Genomic DNA, 23205 nt, shown 5'->3' with positions numbered 1-23205 from the left:
GATGCAGTACACTGTAAGAGAGGAGCCGCTGCCCAGACTGCCTGAGCTTCTCCAGCTGCCCGCCCCAGGAAGTCAGCGAGCATACCGGTTAATGCACTACTGGCAGCGAGGAATAGCACAGGACTGAGCAGCAGGCTCTGCGGAGATCGCTGTGCTGCAAATATAAGGGAAATGGGGGGACAGGGATTTTCCTCTGCACCAGACAGTTATTAGTATTCCTAATTTCAGTAAAGAATTCCCCAAATTATATGATTACAGAGAGTTTTTTTCACCATTCATCATAGGGGGTGCTGCCATAGACAGTAAGATTGAAGAACAACATGGGACAGAAAAAGATTGTCTCTTTGTTGGCGCACTTAGAAGAAAAGAGAGAAATATTTGTCTATTATCAATATTGATATTAAAATATAACTTTTATTAGCACTTAACTTAAAATATATAGCAATTGAGAAACATAAGTGTAAAATAATATAAATCTATTATGTGAAGTATGTGAATAAATTCTGTGATACAAAATATTAAAATAATAAAAACTGCTTCACTGTGCCTGAATTTTTTACTTAATTCACTGTGTTGTGTATATACATGTATATACCTTTGCGGGACTATTGATTGTATATAATGCTTATACTAGATATAGGGTTGGACAACATATATTCCACACATAAACAGCAGGGATAGGTATTTAAAGTATATGTCTATGAGAGGATACAGGTATCACATGATGAGACTGTGAGTGTCAGAAATCCACCTGAGATGATCGCACCGACTCTGCTGACAAATGACCCTTTTAGAAGACCGATTAATTTTTCATGAGCAATAAAACCATAGCTACCTTTTAGGTCTAGGCCTGACCCAGTTTGCTAATAATAGTATCTGAATAATAATTTGCTCCGACTCTTGTGTACCTATTGGGTCACGTCTATTATGTCTTATTGACAGAATTCACATGTGAAATAGACATATACATATATGCGCAGTGGTTTTTATTATAGACATCCACTATTATTATCCGTGTTTGGGATCCCCGTCAGCAATTAGAGGGTTATTATGTCCAATTTGTGGTTAAAAGCCGCAACGGCTTTATTTGTCACCACTCTCTATAATGAATCTGCTATATCACATCAAATGATTATCCGTATCACATGCTGGAGGGATGAATCCCCAATATCAGCCTTTTATGATGATTTTAACTTCATAAACATAAGTAACAATTCAAGGCAAACCTATCTGCTCGTTTAATGTGTGTGTTACGTGATTTCTATTTCCACAAAATTTTCATCAATTTTCACTTATTATACACAGAAATGTAGTGAGCTTCTACTTGCTACCCTTGGGTTGCTTCCCGATATTACAAAAGAAGAAGATGGGAGGACATGTATCAGTAGTTAACGTGCTGTCATCTAGGAATTGTTGTACCGCATGTTTAGTATATACGGCAAGTTTTAAATACACTTTTGTCCGTGCCCTGTGTAGCTATATCAAAGATACAACAATATCCAGGTACAGTATAAGGTAAATCCCTATCTTACATGTCACTCAGGATTTACAATGGGGATGTGCAACAGCCATTAGAATGTATCACTCAACATGGGACGTTTTGCTAAAATATCTATAGCAGATTTAAATGCCTTAAATGTGTCACCTCCAGGAGTCAGTATACCCAGTATCCAATATTACTAGCAGATGTTTAAATGCAATATCGTCTGTGCCATGTACGGCTATACCAGAATTGCAATATTCTACAAATGCTGTGTTTGGGTAGATTCCTGTCTAACACGTCTCTTAAAAATTACAGTAGAGATACATAGCAGCTATTTAATATATAACGACTTATATTTATTTAGTGTAGTGTGCTTTGTACTGCTTTAATAGTATCAATAAACGTAACAAGTTCGTAACTACTTCATTGTTATGACAAAATACACATCCTATAGGTGCTCATTCACTGTTATCTTATAGACTTCTATCGTCCAGAATTTGAATAGTCCTCAGACTTGGCTATATATGACGGCTGTACTATGGCACTACTGATCTGACATCCTTAAAAATCCCCTTCTATTTCTCATATACACTCAAGCAGTGCAAGTGAGCTTGTCGGCACCACTCTAAGACGCCACGATTGCCACTGTTTTAATAATATCAGTAAGCGTAACATTTGTAGAACAAAATACACATCCTATAGATGCTCCTTCACTAATTTCTAGCGTCTAGGATTTAATTGGTCCTCACGTTTAACTATATCTGACGGCTGTACTGTGTCACCACTAAACTGACATTTTCAACAGTCCTCCCTACATAACATTCATCTGATCCTACTAGTCCTTCTATTGTATATACACATTTCTATTTCAATTAATTATTCGAGCATAATATTGCACAGTGAGCAGTACGAGCGGGCTTGTCAGCACCGCTCTGAAACGCCGACGTGCACGTTTCGCAATTGCTTTAAGAAGGCGAAAAAGAGATCGCTGTGCTGCACTGCCCTAATGTGCAGGCATGTGGGAGGTGCTGGACATTAGGGGGTGCCTGTGCGCACCAGGCACGCCCCCTGCACACGCCTATGATTACATCAGTGTTTCTTGACATCAGGGATGGGATGTAATTGAGCCCGAGTTCGGCGGCGGTGCAGAATGCCCAACAAATTCAGCGGCCATGCAGAATGCCAAACAAATGATTGCCCCTTTTTTAAACGGGCAATCATTTACAAGGCAAAACCATTGCCCCTTTAAAAAAAAAAATACTAGTGCATCTGACACTGGTCTTTAGGAACCTTTATATTACAGTTATCAATCATTTCAGATGAGTAATAATTTATAATTGCTAAGCACATTTTATAAATACAGATATAATATATATATATTACTTAGAATTTTTACAGCCATGAATCACATACATAAATGCAGAATTTGCTGAAAGTGATGTCAGTGACACCCATGCATTACGTCTCATGGACTGATTATGATGAAACCGTAATAAATTAACAACACTTAAATAGAGCTAAAGCACAATTAAGAATGAGGTCAACAAACTTTGGCATGCTGTCGAATGCATTGCCTCATTCAGATGCCTCTAAGTTATAGGGCTATACTTAGCAGCTTTTACTCTCTGGTCTCTAGATGCAGTTGTATCAATTGCAAATCATGGTCGGATTCAATGTAAATTAATTAAAAAAAAAATAATTTAGCTACTGTATATATAATTTTTATACAAATAAGTGGTGGAAAAGCACAGCAAAAAAAGTAATGCATCCAGTATATTTATAGTTAACAGGAGCATGTACAGTCCAATCAATGAAAGCAGCATACTGTCACACTCATGGGTGTGGTATAATAGATCTACACATATTAGATAGACAGTCAATAGGTTAACACATATGGTCGACATGCAATAGGTCAACAGGCGCAAAAGGTAGACGGTCAAAAGGTCAACAGATAAAAGGTCAACTAAGGTCGACAGGGTTAAACGTTCGACATGGAAATGGTCGACGCATGTTTTTTTAAAGTGTTTGGGGTGTAATTTTGTATGTTTCTTCATATGTGACCACAATTAGTTTAACGTGTACCCTTGCAAGGCTCGCTTTGCTCGCCACACTTCGGGCAACTTATTATTCCCAGTAGTAGTCCACGTGGATGGTAAATGAAGCAAAAGTTTAACATTTAAAAAAAAAAAAACTTGTGTCGACCATTTGTCTTTTGACCATTTCCATGTTGACCTTTTCACCCTGTCGACCACTGGTGGCTGCAGGGCTGACCGTATAGGCCGGGGGGAACCGCTTAGCACATATAAACGTATATGTTCTGATGTATGTAACATATGTGCTGGCTGGTTCCCTCAGTGATTGACAGCGCTTTGTGTATCAGGTGCAATGCGGCACACGGGACTCAGCATAAGGCATCACACTACTTCTAAGCCTGCCCGCAGACTCTCATTGGCTAATTTCACAGGAGTCTGTGGGCGGGCTTAGAAGAAGTGTGATGCCTTATGCTGAGCCACATGGCGCCTGTAATGCACACAGTGCTGCCGATACCCGGGGAAACCAGCCAGCACATTACATACATCGTAACATGTAACTATTGACTGTCTGTCTAGGCACTGGATAACTATCGTCCGGATACCCACACTCACATATATCCCTTTATATCACAAAAATTTGAATCCACAGGGGTCTAAGTATCAGATGAAACATAAGATACTTAGCAATTGTGTATATTCTTATATAAACAGTTGTAATATAAGAATTGGTTTTAAAAGCCTGTCATTATGCTCCTGATACTACAGGGAACACACTGTAGCTACTGTAGCATTACATTCAATGAGATACGTGTTGGTGTAACTGTGTCATTTGTTTTTCAATTCCAGGTGTGGGTGTTACTATGGTGCTGATATCAACTCTAGTGTCGATTTACTACAATGTGATTATTGCCTACAGTCTGTTTTATTTATTTGCATCATTTCGGAGTTACCTGCCCTGGTCTGAATGCTTTGAGTGGGCAGATAGTAATTGTTGCAGCGGATTAAGTGGTAAGTAGGCCTAATCTTATTGATGTCATTAGTCATGGATGAATGAAAAGGGATAACACGGGAATTGGATGAATCAGGATAACAAGGTAAAGCACCATGTACTCCATCGGTATTACATCTGAAACAATACTCAGCAAAGGATGCTCTAATTCTTCCTCCTTCTTCAATGAGACAGTGCAAAATAATGACCCAAGTCACCACCTGTGCCACTATGCTTGTCTATGATTTGTTGTCCCCGCTTGTGCCTCTTCCCCGTCTAACCACCCTTGTCCAGGTCCAGTTACCCTTACTCCTTCCTGTTACCTGCTATATTGCTAGAAATGTCTTTTTGCAGAACAAAGAAGCCTCTTGCCGTCACGGGAGACCTTTGTAGTGACAGTGTCGTACATCTCTCTCGAGTTTCCTACAGGAGTTATTGCTTCATCAGTGGCAAAAAGGGGAAAGAAACAAGCGGCCCAATAGACATAAAATAAATAGCGGTCAAGACTTGTCTCCTAGGAGCTCTAGGGTTGGTGAAGCTGCTACCATTGGGTTCCATGCTGCTAAGGAACTGCTGAACCTCATTCAAGTAGCCTACCAAAGCGAATCACTTTCATCACATCTGTGATACATGGCTTAGAGATGTCATTGGCTGGTTCCTCTGCTTTGATACTGAGTAATCACAGCATAATGAGCTCCACACTGAACTCTCTCATTATTATGGTGTGTACCCACGGTGAGATTTTTTTCTTTCGATTTTGACTATATAGTCAAAATCGCAAGAAAAGTTAACGCAAATCGCAAGGTGTTATGCCACTTGCGATCCCGATTCGATCCCGATGCGCGGTCCCGCCAGGTTGGTATCACAAGAAAATATATACTGTGCAAGCAAGTCAATCCTTGCGAGATCGGTGCACTATCTAGTTCACCTCACGTTAGTTAAATCTCACATAAGCCAAAATCGTAAGCACACATAGTCCATATCTCAAGAAAAGTTAGTCAAAATCAGTGGTGCTGGGCTCCGGGGAGTTCAGGGGAAACCGCAAAGTAAAAATTGGACATAGCAAGGATCTCACCGTGTGTACACACCCTTACTGTTCCATGATAGCAGTCACAGCAACTAAGTTTGTGATCTAACACTCAAACTCCAGTGATGACTGAAACAAGAGATCTGTTGCAACTGGACTCAAAGGTATAATGTCAATTTCACAACAGATTTAACAAGTTATTGCCACCAAGGCCAATTTTGTTTTGTGTGGGTTAATTAAAACCAACAATATAACAGTGTTGGATCCAGGGGGAGCAATCCCCGGTGATTGGGCAGCGGCTGCTGCAGGTCACAGTAGAGGAGGTGGTTCCTATAACTTAGCTTGTCTGCTGCTGAGGGGAGGAATCTGAGAAAGCAACAGCAGCAGCAGCAGCCTCCCTCCCCAGCCCAGCACATACAGTAGAGGCAGCAGTCTCTGCTCTCTCCCTGGCTGGCATTGTGTGCCATGCTAGGGAGGGAGGCTTCTGCTGAGAGCTATAGGAGCTGCTTACTCCACTGTGGGCCTATCACGGGTTTTGAACCCCCACCTGGATCCGTTGCTGCAATATAATTATTTTTCATATTTGTAGTGTCATGTCATGTACAAATAGTTTTCTTACTTTTGTTCATGTGGAATCTGTTTGTTGAGTGTAAGAGCGGCACATGCATGACATCTGAAGAGACTCTAAGATATAGAGAACGTTGGGAGTATGGGTTTGGCATGTTTTGCTGACATTCAGAATATATACAAAAGGGACAATATGTTGACAGACAAAATGTCAATATGTTATCATATCAACTTGCAGAATGTTGACACCCACAAAATGTTGACACGTACAAAATGCCAACAGACAATGTTAAGCCTCTGAGGGGCAGATTTATTAGGCTCGGTGAAGTGATAAATTTATTGGCTGTTCCTTTATCACCTTCCACTTTATCACTTCACTGAGCTTAAGAAATCTGCCCCTGAGTCACTAACGCTAAACTAAACCCAGAGCCAGCCTTGGGCGTAGGCAATCTAGGCGCTTGTCTAGGGCAACCTAGCTCTAGAGAGGGGACTTAGGGGCAGGCTGGGCAGTGGCCACTATCCCCAGCCATAGTTGTGTGATGTCCTGGTGCTGCCGATGTGAGGCAGAAGAGAGTGTGGCTGCTAACAAGCATTCTGTGTCTCCGCCGGGCTGGGGAAGATGGTGACAACTTTGTTCCCTTGCAGGCTGGCAAGACAATCCCACTATGTGATTGTCACAGCAGCTTAAATTACACACGATGAGGGTCTGGATGGGCAGCCGCTATAATTCAGAAAACGAGCATCGGGAGGAGGAGGAGGCAGCTGTAGCTGGGAGAAGAGGGACTGGGGCAGCCAGAGTAACATGGATGTGCCCCAGCCACGCACCAGAATAAAATTGGCGGTATGGGCATTATGTAGTGATACTGGGAGTTGTGCATTGTGCTTTATGCTGGCAGCACACAGCAAGGTGTGGATCATTCTTATAGTTTGGCAGCAGAGTAAATGCCCGGTGGTACTGGTGGTGAGGCACATCTTGCATTGCTGCTCGCTCAAGATGCCCAGGTAGATGCAAGCCTTATCTAAGTGGCTGTATAATGCTGTAACTATATATATGTCTATTTTATGTACATAGACTTATGCCAGCTGGATAGATGTACCGAGCCTTGAAGAGAGATAAAAAGGAGAGAGAGAAAGTACCAGCCAACCTAACTGCCATGTTACAGGCTGTGTTTGAAAAATGACAGGAGCTATTTGGTACTTTATCTCTCTCCACTTTATCTCTCTCCAGGACTTAGTACAATAGCCCCGGAAAGAATAGCTGATCTGTCCCTGTGTCACTCATGGCATGCAGTTACTGGGATGCCATCATAGTGATGGAGAAAATGACCAGCCAATATATTGCCAAGGGCACCAAATTAGTCAGGGCCAGCACTGACTAAACCTAAATTTTCTCTTTTTTAGATTTGGTAGCATCGCTAATTCAATTGTGGCATTTTGCAAGTGTCGATTTGTTACGAGTCAACGTTTTGACCGTGTCAACATTATGACATTACACATTATAGTGTCAACATGCTCACTACATCCTGGAATTACCTATTGTCTGCAGGGGAAGCGGTCACCATACAGCTAATTGGGATCCCGGATGTCGCAATGCCAATGCCGGAATTCCCGACTAGTAGTGAAATACTGACCCCGTAATCCTGGTGCCACAGGATTTCCTCCCTCCATGGGTGTCCATGACAGAGGGAAGATAAATCCTTGCTAGCCATCGCCCTGCTGCCAGCATACCGGTGGTCGGGAACCCGCTGTCAGTATACTGACAGCCGGGATCCCGCCCACCGGCTTTTCATACCGATGCCGTCTGCAGCATGGTGAAAGCGACTGTAGCTGAAGAAACATATTGTACATATAATATTCATTTCACTTTTCTTTCACATGTCAAAGCAAATAAATCTATTATAATAATATATTGAAACAAGTCGAACATCTTTTCCAGGTTTACGCAATGTAACACTGGATAATGCTACAGTAACAATGAATGTGTCATGGATACACGAACACAATCTCACCTGCTCCAATGACAACACCACGGAACTACCAAGCAAACAATACTGGGAGTAAGTATGATGGTTATCCGGAGGATGGATAGTGTTTGGATTGTGAACTATGGGCCTCATTCTGAGTTGATCGCTTGCTAGCTACTTTTTGCAGCCATACAAATGCATAGTTGCCGCCCACGGGGGAGTGTATTTTCTCTTTGCAAGTGTGCGATCGCATGTGCAGCCGAGCGGTACGAAAAAGTTTTTTGCAGTTTCTGAGTAGGTCTGAACTTACTCAGCCCTTGCGATCACTTCAGCCTGTCTGGTCCCAGAATTGACGTCAAACACCGCCCTGCAAACGCCTGGACACGCCTGCGTTTTCCCTGCCACTCCCAGAAAACGGAAGTTGACACCCGTAAACGCCCTCTTCCTGTCGATCTCCTTGCGATCGGTTGTGCGAATTTATTTGTCGCTAGAAGAATTGCACAGCAACGATGCTGTTTGTACCCATACGATGCGCGTGCGCATTGCGGTGCATACGTATGCGCAGTGTTGCCATTTTTTTAACTGATCGCAGCGCTGCGAAAATGGTCATCGAACAATCAACTCGGAATGACCCCCAATAGCTCTATACTACTATGGCAGAACGTTGGAGACAAAACACTTACTAATCATTACATGGCAATCTAGCAGTACGTGAAATGAATATGTATTGTGGATAGTACAGCCCTCACACTGCATTGAATGACCTGCTAGAATCATATAGTATGGTACAGAGGAAGCACATCTGAAGGTGATGCCGTCAAGATGCCGGCTGTCGGTATCCTGGCAGTCGGAATCCCGACACCCATCAGAATGCTGACGCGGGAATCTCGACAGCGTCAGGAGACCGACGCCGGCATCCTGACAGCTGGCATCCCGTTTGTAATTATAACAGGCAGGTTAAGATTAGGGCCTGAGGGGAGGGGGGGTTAGGTTTAGCTGCCATCTGGAGGAGTTAGAGGTTAGGGATAGGCTGCGGGGAGGGGGGTTAGGTTTAAACAACACCAGGGGGAGGGTTAGGGTTAGGCTGTGGGCAAGGGGGGGTTAGGGAGTAATGGACAGGGACTAACATACTCACCTCACCCCTGCTGGGATTTCAAATATCGGGATACTGGCATTGATATTGTGACCACCGGCATCCCGTCCGCCGGGAAAACATACCGATCTTAAGGCATGTACCAAGAGTGCTTGTGGCTGACCAAATTGATGCTTTTGCAGTTAACCTAATTAATTCTGTGCACCTGATGCATGTTGTAGGCGTGTGCTGCAGTGTAGCAATGCTCTTTTACATTACTCTGTCAGTTACAGGGCCGGATTAAGGGCCACATGGGCCTGGAGCTTAAAATATTCAAGGGCTTATTGTGAGAAATGGGAGGTGTGATCAGTGCTGTGTGGGTGTGGCCAGAGCCATATAGGCGTGTACATCCCTGCACTATTGGCTCCAATGTCTCCCTAAATATGTAAAAATATTTTAAAAAATTACAATTTTGTGAGAAAAATAGAAATACAATCTTAATAGTTATGCTTCATGGCAGACCATGTGGTCAGCTGGTGGGTAGTGATCATCATGCTGCAATGAAGATGGGCCTATTTTTATGTGGAAGCCTGGAGCTGGAGCTCCATCCGCCTTATTGTTAATCTGGCCCTGTGACATATATGGTCTCTGGCACAGATAGTCTGAGTCGTACTGCGCACACTGAGATTGATTCTCACAGTGAGAATTTGGGTGCAAAGTTATTGAGCGTTTATGAGAGGTAACGTGGGCGGATAATCAAATGCCGGCGTGTCACGATCATTTCGTGGGTGTGTCGCAACCATCTGTAAAGGTTCGGGCAGCTTAGTTCCACAGACATTCTGAGAAGAGGTACGAGGGTAAGATGGTCTGGCACATAAGCTGAAATTGTATAGGAAAACTAGAAGTTTGATACATGAGGGAAAAATAGGATTTTAATACCTACCGGTAAATCCTTTTCTCTTAGTCCGTAAAGGATGCTGGGATCACCATTAGAACCATGGGGTATAGATGGGATCCGCAGGAGACATGGGCACTTTAAAACTATGAATGGGCGTGAACTGGTTCCTCCCTCTATGCCCCTCCTCCAGACTCCAGTTATAGGAACTGTGCCCAGGGAGATGGACATTTCGAGAAAAGGATTTATTGTTAACTAAGGTGAGATTCATACCAGCTCACACCTCAAGCATGCCTCACAACGTGGCATTCAACAGAACACAAGCCAACGGCATGAACAATTTCAGCAACAGGCTGACAATAAACGTAACACAACATATGTGTAACCATAACTATTAACTGCAGATACAGTAGGCACTGGGACGGGCGCCCAGCATCCTCTACGGACTAAGAGAAAAGGAATTACCGGTAGGTATTAAAATCCTATTTTCTCATACGTCGTAGAGGATGCTGGGGTCACCATAAGAACCATGGGGTTATACCAAAGCTCTAGAACGGGCGGGAGAGTGTGAATGACTCTGCAGCACTGATTGACCGAACTTAAGGTCTTCATCAGTGTCAAACTTGTAGAACTTTGCAAAAGTGTTTGACGCCGACCAAGTAGCTGCTCGGCAAAGTTGCAATGCCGAGACCCCCCGGGCAGCCGCCCAGGACGAACCCCCAGCTTCCTAGTGGAATGGGCCTTCACTGATTCCGGTAACGGCAGTCCAGCCGTGGAACGGGCCTGCTGAATCGTGTTACAGATCCAGCGCACAATGGTCTGCTTGGAAGCAGGGCACCCAACCTTGTTGGGAGCATACAGGACAAACAGAGCCTCTGTTTTCCTAATCTGAGCCATTCTGGCGACATAATTCTTCAAAGCTCTGACGACATCCAGAGATTTTGATTCAACGAAGGCGTCAGTAGCCACAGGTACCACGATAGTTTGGTTTATGTGGAAAGAGGAAACCACCTTCGGTAAAAATTGCTGACGTGTCCTCAACTCAGCTCTATCTTCATGGAAGATCAAATAAGGACTCTTGTGAGACAAGGCCGCTAACTCAGACACCCGCCTTGCAGATGCCAAGGCCAACAGGATGACCACTTTCCAAGAGAGGAATTTCAACTCCACCTTCCGCAAAGGTTCAAACTAATGTGATTGAAGGAACTGCAACACTACATTAAGGTCCCAAGGTGCCACCGAAGGCACAAATGGAGGTTGGATGTGCAACACTCCTTTCAGGAAAGTCTGAACTTCTGGAAGGGAGGCCAATTGTTTCTGAAAGAAAACTGATAAGGCTGAAATCTGTACCTTAATTGAGCCTAATTTTAGGCCCGAATCCACACCTACTTGTAGAAAATGGAGAAAAAGCCTCAGGCGAAACTCTTCCGTAGGAGCCCCTTTGGCTTCATACCAAGAGATATATTTTCTCCAAATATGGTGGTAATGTTTAGCCGTTACCCCCTTTCTGGCCTGAATAAGTGTGGGAATGACTTCACTGGGAATACCCTTATGGGTTAGGATTCTGCGTTCAACCGCCATGCCTTCAAACACAGCCGCGGTAAGTCTTGATACACGCACGGCCCCTGTCGTAACAGGTCGTCGCGCAGAGGAAGAAGCCAGGGATCTCCTATAAGTAATTTCCTGAAGATCTGGATACCAAGCCCTCCTTGGCCAGTCTGGAACAATGACGATCACCCTGATCTTTGTTCTTCTTATGATCTTTAGAACTTTCGGAATTAGAGGAAGTGGAGGGAATACACACACCGACTGAAACACCCACGGTGTCACCAGTGCATCCACTGCTATTGCTTGAGGGTCCCTTGACCTGGAACAATATCTCTGAAGCTTCTTGTTGAGACGAGATGCCATCATGTCTATTTGAGGAACTCCCCAAAGACTTGTCACCTCTGCGAAGACTTCTTGGTGGAGGCCCCACTCTCCTGGATGGAGATCGTGTCTGCTGAGGAAGTATGCTTCCCAGTTGTGCAATCCTGGAATGAATATCGCTGACAGAGCGCTTGTATGTTTTTCCACTCAGCGGAAAATCCTTGTGTCTTCTGCCATTGCCGCTCTGCTTTTCGTTCCGCCCTGACGGTTTATGTACGCTACTGCTGTTACATTGTCTGACTGGATCAGTACTGGCAGATCTCAAAGAAGGTGTTCCGCTTGTAGGAGGCCGTTGTAAATGGCCCTTAACTCCAGAACATTTATGTGGAGACAAGTTTCCTGACTTGACCATCTTCTTTGGAAGCTTTCTCCCAGTGTGACTGCCCCCCAACCTCGGAGGCTTGCATCCGTGGTCACCAGGATCCAATCCTGTATCCCGAACCTGCGCCCCTTTAGGAGGTGAGAGCTGTGCAGCCACCACAGGAGCGATGTCCTGGCCTTAGACGACAGGATTATTCTCTGGTGCATGTGTAGATGGGACCCGGACCACTTGTCCTACAGGTCCCACTGAAACACTCTGGCATGGAACCTGCCAAACTGAATGGCCTCGTAGGCCGCAACCATCTTCCCCAGCAACCGAATGCATTGATGGATTGACACTCTTACTGGTTTCAGAATTGTCTGACCAGACTCTGAAGTTCCAGCACCTTTTCCACAGGAAGAAAGACTCTCTGTAGTTCCGTGTCCAATATCATTCCCAAAAATGATGGGAATGATGTTGCCAGCAGTCTCCCTGAAAATAAAAAACCTAACAAAAGTCTTTTCCCGAGAAACTCTGTAGAGATCCTCATTGTGCATCCAGTCTGGCTGGGCACAATTCTAAAACTGGAGTCTGGAGGAGGGGCATAGAGGGAGGAGCCAGTTCACGTCCATTCAAAGTCTTAAAGTGGCCATGTCTCCCGCGGATCTCGTCTATACCACATGGTTCTAATGGTGACCCCAGCATCCTCTAGGACGTATGAGAAATAAAAGGTAAAACACATGACACAACATTTATCCAGATTATATTATGCAGGAGGGGAATGTTAGAGAGAAGTGCACTCCAGCGCTGTCTCCTGTCTCACTACTCTATTGTAGCTAGAGATGTGAGGGTTCAGATTTACCCAGTTCTTCCCACCAAGTTCGGATGTGAAAACGAGGCAAAACGTCATCTTTCCGAGAATCTCGGCACTTGCGTTTTTTCAATCGCCGATAAAAATCAAAGATGTCTCTGAAAGATGACGTTTTACCTTGTTTTCAGATACAAACTTGGCGGGAAGAACCGAGTAAATCTGAACCCGCACATCTCTAATTGAAGCTGTTTCCCCCATGCCATCTTTATTGTGTTAAGCCCCGCAGTGCTACACGGATGAGTAGCACTTAGCTCCAGGCGTGAGTACAAGTTTAGTCGTCCATATCCAAAATGCTTGGGAACAGAAGTACAGTACTGTGCAAATGTTTTAGGCATAATACATATAGCCTGAAGGTAATTATATACAATATTTTAAATACATTTGTGCATAACACCAAGTTTGATGACATACAGTATAAGAAATGTATTTATATTTTATATATATATACATTATATATATATATATACATACCTCCCACAATGCTCTGCTTCTAGACTTTTCTCTTAATTTATGATTGCCATCACCTGTGCTTAACAGGTTAATGTATAAGAAAGGTGTTTTAGTACAGGTGATGGCAATCATAAATGAAGAGAAAGGTCCAGTAGCAGAGCATTCTGTCCCTCCTGGAGAAGGTCATGTTGGGAGGTATGCATATATACACTGCTCAAATTAAATAAAGGGAACACTTAAACAACACAATGTAACTCCAAGTCAATCACACTTCTGTGAAATCAAACTGTCCACTTAGAAAGCAACACTGATTGACAATCAATTTCACATGCTCTTGTGCAAATGGAATAGACAACAGGTGGAAATTATAGGCAATTAGCAAGACACCCCCAATAAAGGAGTTGTTCTGCAGGTGGTGACCACAGACCACTTCTCAGCTCCTATGCTTTCTGGCTGATGTTTTGGTCACTTTTGAAAGCTGGCGGTGCTTTCACTCTAGTGGTAGCATGAGATGGAGTCTACAAACCACACAAGTGGCTCAGGTAGTGCAGCTCATCCAGGATGGCACATCAATGCGAGCTGTGGCAAGAAGGTTTGCTGTGTCTGTCAGCGTAGTGTCCAGAGCATGGAGGCGCTACCAGGAGACAGGCCAGTACATAAGGAGACGTGAAGGAGGCCGTAGGAGGGCAACAACCCAGCAGCAGTACCGATACCTCCGCCTTTGTGCAAGGAGGAACAGGAGGAGCACTGCCAGAGACCTGCAAAATGACCTCCAGCAAGCCACAAATGTGCATGTGTCTACTCAAACGATCAGAAACAGACTCCTTGAGGGTGGTATGAGGGCCCGACGTCCACAGGTGGGGGTTGTGCTTACAGCCCAACACCGTGCAGGACGTTTGGCATTTGCCAGAGAACACCAAGATTGGCAAATTTGCCACTGGCACCCTGTGCTCTTCACAGATGAAAGCAGGATCTCACTGAGCACATGTGACAGACGTGACAGAGTCTGGAGACGCCAAGGAGAACGTTCTGCTGCCTGCAACATCCTCCAGCATGATCGGTTTGGCAGTGGGTCAGTAATGGTGTGGGGTGGCATTTCTTTGGGGGGCCGCACAGCCCTCCATGTGCTCGCCAGAGGTAGCCTGACTGCCATTAGGTACCGAGATGAGATCCTCAGACCCCTTGTGAGACCATATGCTGGTGCGGTTGGCCCTGGGTTCCTCCTAATGCAAGACAATGCTAGACCTCATGTGGCTGGAGTGTGTCAGCAGTTCCTGCAAGACGAAGGAATTGATGCTATGGACTGGCCCGCCCGTTCCCCAGACCTGAATCCAATTGAGCACATCTGGGACATCATGTCTCGCTCCATCCACCAACGCCACGTTGCACCACAGACTGTCCAGGAGTTGGCGGATGCTTTAGTCCAGGTCTGGGAGGAGATCCCTCAGGAGACCATCTGCCACCTCATCAGGAGCATTCCCAGGGGTTGTAGGGAGATTATACAGGCACGTGGAGGCCACACACACTACTAAGCCTCATTTTGACTTGTTTTAAGGACATTACATCAAAGTTGGATCAGCGTGTAGTGTGTTTTTCCACTTTAATTTTGAGTGTGACTCCAAATCCAGACCTCCATGGGTTAATAAATTTGATTTCCATTGATAATTTTTGTGTGATTTTGTTGTCAGCACATTCAGCTATGTAAACAACAAAGTATTTAATAAGAATATTTCATTCATTCAGATCTAGGATGTTATTTTAGTGTTCCCTTTATTTTTTTTGAGCAGTGTATGTATATATATATATATATATATATATATATACACTGCTCAAAAAAATAAAGTGATCACTAAAATAACACATCCTAGATCTGAATGAATGAAATATTCTTATTAAATACTTTGTTCTTTACATAGTTGAATGTGTGATTGACTTGGAGTTACATTGTGTTGTTTAAGTGTTCCCTTTATTTTTTTGAGCAGTGTATATATAGATACACAGCCTGAAGATGATTTATACAATACTGTACTTTGAATAATTTTGTTAATTAAACAAGGTTTGTGTACATTGGGGGTAATTCAGACCCGATCATAGCAGTAATTTTATTAGCAGATGGGCAAAACCATGGGGGTCATTCCGAGTTGATTGCACGCGGCCGACTGTCGCAGCGCAGCGATCAGGTAAAAAAATGGCAAAACTGCGCATGCATCGCAATGCGCACTCGCGTCGCACGGGTACAAAGAGCATCAGTGCTGTGCAATGCTTCTAGCGACAAATCCATTCGCACAGCCGATCGCAAAGAGAGAGACAGGAAGAGGGCGTTTATGGGTGTCAACTGACCATTTTCTGGGAGTGGTAGGGAAAACGCAGGCGTGTACAGGCGATTGCAGGGCGGGTATCTGACGTCAATTCCGGGACCTCCATCTCTGGAATCATCTCACAGGATAAGTAACTACAGGGCTGGTATTGTTTTGCACAAAATATTTTTGTACCGCTCGGCTGCACATGCGATCTCACACTTGCAAAGCTAAAATACACTCCCCCGTGGGCAGCGACTATGCGTTTGCACAGCTGCTAAAAGTAGCTAGCGAGCGATCAGCTCGGAATGAGGGCCTAGGCCCATTGAACCATCAGAAAGCAATGGAGCCACTATCTCAGTCGTGCTCAAAATATTCCGTATTTCAGAATATTGGATATGGGAAAGTCGACCTGTACCTACAAATACACTATATTATTAACACTGGTATATGACCGGATGGTCCCCGTTATTAATGCTGTTACCAGTATTACCATTCAGGACTGCTGTATCGCTGTATCCTAAATTGTATATTCTATAGGGCCTAAACCAGCATGAAAAAATAGCATATCTATGATCCATTACACTGACATGTGGGGAGACTCCCAGCACAGGGCAAGTCCGCCCCGCAGGCCGGGCCCTGCCCCCCTGCATACATGCGAAAGCATCGCACGGTGGCGATGCTTTTGCATGTTTAGGGTAGCATTCTGTCTATGCGGCCTAGCTGCAAAGGCAGACGGCTACCAGCCATGTTTCAGGTCGCAGTGGCTGTGTGTGCTGTCACGCAGTTGCCGTGGTCCGCCCCTAAACTGTCCGGACACACCCATGTTGTCCGGACCGCACCCCCCAACGATACCGCGATGCCCCTTAAATGCTGAGTTGACACCCCCTCCCACCCCGCGAACGCCTCTCCCTGTCCATCAGGCAGAGGCATTGACACATGCAATGCGTCTACTGCGCACACTTTACAGGGCTTCTGCATGCGAACGCTGCTGCAGTAGTGTTCCATTCTGAATTAGGCCATAAATTCCTTATTCACATTGCCCTGGTGCCTGTTGTTGACCTCCTGACCCCACCAATAGCATATATCAACAGGAAATACTTATTCAGACTTCAAATGAATTGTTTTCTTCATTTCAGTAAAGTGGCTCTGAAGCGGTCAGGTGGCATGGACGAGACAGGTCAGATAGTTTGGCACTTAGCCCTCTGTCTGCTACTAGCATGGATTATAACTGTTGCTGCCCTGGTGAAAGGAATACAATCTTCTGGAAAGGTAAATGTGTATTTCTTCAACAATATGCTTTTGGTTTCTCATAACGGAACAGACAGACTACACCACTCACCTTGTTGTTTAATTACACCTTCCAGTATGCCTGTATGTGAGTTGTGTCAATACATAATGTAAACATCCGTGAGAAGCAGTGGTTAGCACATGTAAACAATCATACATGTAATCAGGGCTTAAAAATGGACCTGGAGAGGTGGTAGAACTCATTTACCATGCCACCTACCCCCAATCCCCCCATCACATTACGTGGAGCCAGGGCCAGTGCTGGTGTCTTCAGCACCCCCTGCAAACTGTAAATTAGTACCCTACTTCACATGCTTTATAAAGGGACATTGATCTCACAAAGAAGCAGGGAGTTCACACATTAGTACCCCCAATTCAAATTACACCACACAGTAAAAGAATCTTATTCACATTACACCGGATGCAGTGTCCCTGATTCATATTACACCACATAGTAATGACCCTTATTCAGGTTACGTCACTCAGTAGTGCCCTTTATTCACCTTGCGCTACGCAATTAGAAACGTTATGCCACACAGTAGTGCCCCTTATATACAATGCCCACAGTAGTGCCCTTTATACACAATTCACACAGCAGTAGTGCCCTTTACACATGGGTGGTCATTCCGAGTTGTTCGCTCGGTAATTTTCTTCGCATCACAGCGATTTTCCGCTAATTGCGCATGCGCAATGTTCGCACTGCGACTGCGCCAAGTAAATTTGCTATGCAGTTAGGATTTTTACTCACGGCATTACAAGGTTTTTTCTTCGTTCTGGTGATCGTAATGTGATTGACAGGAAGTGGGTGTTTCTGGGCGGAAACTGGCCGTTTTATGGGTGTGTGTGAAAAAACGCTGCAGTTTCTGGGAAAAACGCGGGAGTGTCTGAAGAAACGGGGGAGTGTCTGGGCGAACGCTGGGTGTGTTTGTGACGTCAAACCAGGAACGAAACTGACTGAACTGATCGCAGTTGCCGAGTAAGTCTGGAGCTACTCAGAAACTGCTAAGAAGTGTCTATTCGCAATTATGCTAATCTTTCGTTCACAATTTTACTATGCTAAGATTCACTCCCAGTAGGCGGCGGCTTAGCGTGTGCAAAGCTGCTAAAAGCAGCTTGCGAGCGAACAACTCGGAATGACCACCATAATGCCCATAGTTGTAGTGCCCCTTACACACAATGACCACAGTAGTGCTGCTCATACACATAATGCCCACAGAAGTGCTGCTTATACGCAAAATGCTCAAAGTGGTAGTGCTGCTTATTTACAGAATGCCCACAGTAGTAGTGTCCTGTACCCATAATGCACACAAAAGTAATGCCTCTTACAAATAATGACCATAGTAGTGCTGCTTATACACGTGGGGGCCATTCAGACCCAATCGCACGCTAGCTTTTTTTGCAGCGGTGCGATCAGGTCTGAACTGTGCATGCGTATGCTCCACAATGCACAGGCGCGTCGGTCACCGGCAACCGGGATCGCCGGACAGCAACGGATTTAACGAAGAAAGCATCGCACCGGCGATTGCAAGAAGATTGACAGGAAGAGGCCATTTGTGGGTGTCAACTGACCGTTTCTAGGGAGTGTCTGGAAAAACACAGGCGTGCCCAGTCGTTTGGAGGGAGGATTCCTGACGTCAGTTCCTGGCCGGATCATTGCAGTGGCTGAGTAAGTCCTGAGCTGTGCAGAGACTGCACAAACTTTTGTTTGTGCAGCTCTCTGCACAAGCGATCGCACCCCTGCACAGCGATGACCCCCTCCCCCTGTAGGTGGCAACTACCTGATCGCAACACTGCAAAAGAACGCCTGTGTGCGATCAGGTCTGAATCACCCCCATAATCCAACAGTAGTGCCCCTTACACATATCTCGGCCTCTGTCACTCCAAAAGCTCACCACCTGTGTCCCTCCAGCAGCTGCATGCCCTGTATCCCTCCAGCAGCTTCCCCACCTCTCTTGTCTCTCCAGTTCCCTCTCATCTTGTCTTAATAATGCACCGAGCTTGCTCCTCTTCATGACTTTTCTTCACTGCTGCAGCGGTGACAGCATGACATCACATACACAGTGCCTGAAAAGGAAGCCACTTTGACCTGAGGAGGGGATAAATGCTGTCCCACAGACACAGCGTGTTTGAGTACCAGGAGAGGTGGGCTGTAGATGGAGAAGGACCATTGAGCCATCAGGGCCAGAGGAAGGGGAAGGAGGCTGTAGTTCTTCAGTAACACTAGCGTAGGCTTTTCTGTCGGTATTACTGTGCAGGGCAATGAAGGAGGTGGAACTAGTTCCTCCTACCATTACAGGTGGTGGAACTCAGTTCCACTTTGTTCCCCCATTTTGAGCCCTGCATGCAATGTTGTATGTAATATATGTGCTGACTGCCTTACCCCAGGGATCAGCAGCGCTGTGCACTTCACAGCTGCTGTTGCTGCTGCCTGAGACACAAAATTTGTCTTTACTTCTCCTTCTAAGAACACCCCCAGATCCCCATTGGCTAGTTTCACAGGAGTCTGGGCTGTGGCTCTTTTAAGTGCAGACAATCAGGGCGGACACCTGTGGCACTGCAGCCTGAGGGCACGACTGCGGTCACCCCGTCAGCACTATGAATTGTATGCGCCCACCAGCTGTCCACCCCATTTGCTGCCTCGCTCCGTCCACACATCTTCCCACGCTACTCACACGTGAAGCTGAGCAGAGGAAGTGAGGTAGGAGAGCTGGGGGACCTACTGCCAGTGGGTCTCCCAACCGCTGGTAAACCAAACCAAACCTTCCTGGAGCAGTGTGTATAAGAGGCTTCCTGGCACAATGTGTACAAGGGGCTATCTGGTGCAATATGTATAAGGAGCTACCTGGTGCAATGTGTATAAGGGCTACCTGGTGTAATGTGTACAGGAGGCTCTACCTGGTGCAGTGTGTATAAGGGGCTACCTGGCACAATGTGTATGAGGCTCAACTTGGCGCAATGTGTGTAAGAGGCTACCTGGTGCAATGTGTATAAGGGGCTACCTAGTGCAGTGTGTATAAGGAGATACCTGGTGCAATGTGTATAAGAGGCTACATGGTGCAATACGTATAAGAGGGACTAGGAATAATCGGGCAACCCATAAATTAATTGGGATAAATATAGGGATAACCATAGTTGAAAAGGATTTGGGTGTGCTCATTGATAATAGACTTAGCAGCAGTACGCAGTTTCAAAATGCAGCAACAAAAGCAAATAAGGTGTTAGCATGCATAAAACGGGGAATGGAGACAAGGGATGAGAGTGTAATACTGCCACTGTATAAATCATTGGTGCAGCCACACCTGGAATATTGTGCATAGTTTTGGGCACCACACTATAAAAAAGATATCTTGGAACTCGAAAGGGTTCAGAGGCGAGCCACCAAACTGGTTAAGGGGTTAGAGTCACTGAATTATGAGGAAAGACTAACAAGTTTAGATTTGTTTACACTGGAAATGAGGAGGCTGAGAGGGTACATTATTAACATTTATAAATACATTAAGGGACAATACAAGGACTTATCAGACGATCTGTTTATCAAAAAAACACTACACAGGACATGAGGACACCCCCTGAGGTTGGAAGAAAAAAACATTTCATACACAACGGAGGAAAGGGTTCTTCACAGTAAGAGCAATAAAGATCTAGAATTTCCTACCAGAGGAAGTAGTAATGTTGGACTCACTAAATAAGTTAAAAAATGGATTGGATAAATTCCTAACTGATAGAAATATCCAGGGCTACAGCATCTAAGTGTTTTATAATTTAAAATACAGGTTGAACTCGATGGACTTCTTGTCTTTTTTCAACCTCACCAACTATGTAACTATGTAACCTGGCACAATGTGTATAAGGGACTCTACCTGGCGCAGCATGTATTAGAGGCTCTGCTTGACATAATGTGTTTAAGGTGCTCTACCTGGCGCAAAGTGTATAAGGGGCTCTAGCAGGCGCACTGTGTATAAGAGGTTCTCTGGAGCAATATGTATAAGGGACTACCTGGTGCAATATGTATAAGGGGCTACCTGGCGCAATGTGTATAAGGAGCTACCTAGTGTAATGCGTATAGGAGGTTCTACCTGGCACAACATGTATAAGGGTCTCTACTTGGCGCAGCATGTAAAGTAGGCTTTGCCTGGCAAAATGTGTTTAATGGGCTCTACCTGGCACAAAGTGTATAAGAGGCTCTACATGGCATAACATCTATAAGGGGCTCTATGTGGTGCAACATGTGTTAGGGGCATCGCCTGGTGCAATGTGTGTAAGGGGCACTACCTGGCGTAATTTGTGTAAGGGGCTCTACCTGGCGTAATGTGTATAAGGGGCTCTATCTGGCGTAACATGTGTAAGGGGCTCTACCTGGCATAACATATGTAAAAGGGGCTCTACCTGGAGTTACGTGCATCAAAGGGGCTCTACCTGTCATAACGTGTATAAAAGAGGCTCTACCTGGCGTACACCTATCAGCCATAGCATTAAAAGCACCTGTTTAATATTGTTTAAGTCCACTTGCCGCTAGAACAGCTCTGACCCATTGTGCATGGACTCCATAAGACCTCTGAAACAGGATACCTGTGGTATCTGGCACCAAGACATTAGCAGCAGAGATCCTTTAAGTCCCGTAAGTGTGAGGTTGGGCCTCCATGGCTCGGACTTGTTTTTCCAGCAGATCCCACAGATGCATTTTGACAAATATTTTCTCTTCTAGGTAGTATATTTCACAGCGCTGTTCCCCTATGCTGTCCTAATTATCCTTCTTATCAGAGGAGCTACTTTGGAAGGAGCAAAAGATGGCATTGAATACTATATTGGCCAGCAGTCAGACATTACAAAGCTCAACAATGGAGAGGTGAGTATTTTATTGCAATATGACAGTAAATTAATTCATTTGATGCTTTTATCTAAACCTTGAAACCATTTACTGTAGCTTTTCATTCATTTATAACTAAAACGCTCTGCACATCAAGTCAAACACAGAACATACACAAAGAAGATGCAAAGAAGGTGAACGCTATTACTCATAGATTTTTTTTTAGTTAGTTAGAAACTCTGGGGCTAATGCAGACTTGATCAGTGCTGTGCGTGTTCACACAGCAGCGATCAGGCCTGAACTGCTGTCTTTAGCTAGCGATCGCCTCTGCCTGATTGACAGGCAGAGGCGGTCGCTGGGCGGGACGGCGGCGTTATGCTGCCATTTAAGGGGCGCGGTCCAGCCGGGGACGGGCCACGGCTGCTGTGTGACATCACACGCAGCCGCTGTGACCTGGGAAGCGATGAGTAGCTCCTGGCCAGTGCGCAGGAGCTGCGCTGGCCGGGAGCTACTCCTGAAATACAAAAGCATCGCCACTGTGCGATGCTTTTGTACTTCTGCGATGGGGCAGGGACTGGCATGCGGGGCGGCGTGCCCTGTGCTGGGCGTCGACCCACATGTCAGTGTGCCTGATCGTAGCTGTGCTAAATTTAGGACAGCTACGATCAACTCTGAATCACTCTCTCTGGTCAGTGTCTCCCTTAAAGGCCGTGGAGAGTGATAAAGTGGACAGAGAAAAAGTACAAACCAACCTGTCATATTTCAAACACAGTCTGTAACATGGCAGTTAGGAGCTGAATGGCTGGTACTTTATCTCTCTCTTCCTATGTCTTCTATTTGTCTTGATCTCAGGCTAGTGCTCCGCCATACTGCATCCTGATGTGGTCTCACTAAAGGTCTGATTCAGAGGTGGGCGTACTTTAGATTTCATCATAACTGACCAATGTTTTGTGGTCTGTGCTGTATGTTGCTAGTCGAGGTTTGATTGACAGACTGTAGTTGTTTGGGGCTGGTGATGGGGAGTGTTTCTTAAAACGCAGGGGGGGTGTCGCAGCCAGAGACTGTGTCTTCGGATGCAGTGTTACTGGCCCCGGAGTCTTGAGTTGCGACGGTCATTCTGTCTATACCTTTATCATTAGTCAAATACCACAATTTACTAATAAATGTTGTCCTTCAGGTTGACCTTGATGCAATAATTTAATTGTCTTACTAGTATAATGTAATAACATAT

General features: G+C 45.1%; 1 protein-coding gene across 1 annotated transcript in view; it reads left to right on the top strand.

Annotated features, from left to right (window-relative positions):
• Nucleotides 1–23205, top strand: part of LOC134947805 (sodium- and chloride-dependent neutral and basic amino acid transporter B(0+)-like) — a 119858-nt gene that overhangs the window by 49422 nt on the left and 47231 nt on the right. Inside the window, exons 4-7 of the mRNA XM_063935683.1 lie at nucleotides 4363–4524; nucleotides 8035–8155; nucleotides 17017–17149; nucleotides 21873–22013. Coding sequence (XP_063791753.1) covers nucleotides 4363–4524; nucleotides 8035–8155; nucleotides 17017–17149; nucleotides 21873–22013 — 557 coding nt within the window. The remainder of the gene's footprint in view (nucleotides 1–4362; nucleotides 4525–8034; nucleotides 8156–17016; nucleotides 17150–21872; nucleotides 22014–23205) is intronic.

Source organism: Pseudophryne corroboree, chromosome 8 (genome assembly GCF_028390025.1).
Source record: "Pseudophryne corroboree isolate aPseCor3 chromosome 8, aPseCor3.hap2, whole genome shotgun sequence".
Taxonomy (NCBI): Eukaryota; Metazoa; Chordata; class Amphibia; order Anura; family Myobatrachidae; genus Pseudophryne; species Pseudophryne corroboree.
Note: the sequence above shows the minus strand (reverse complement) of the source record. Positions and strands in the feature narration are given on the sequence as shown.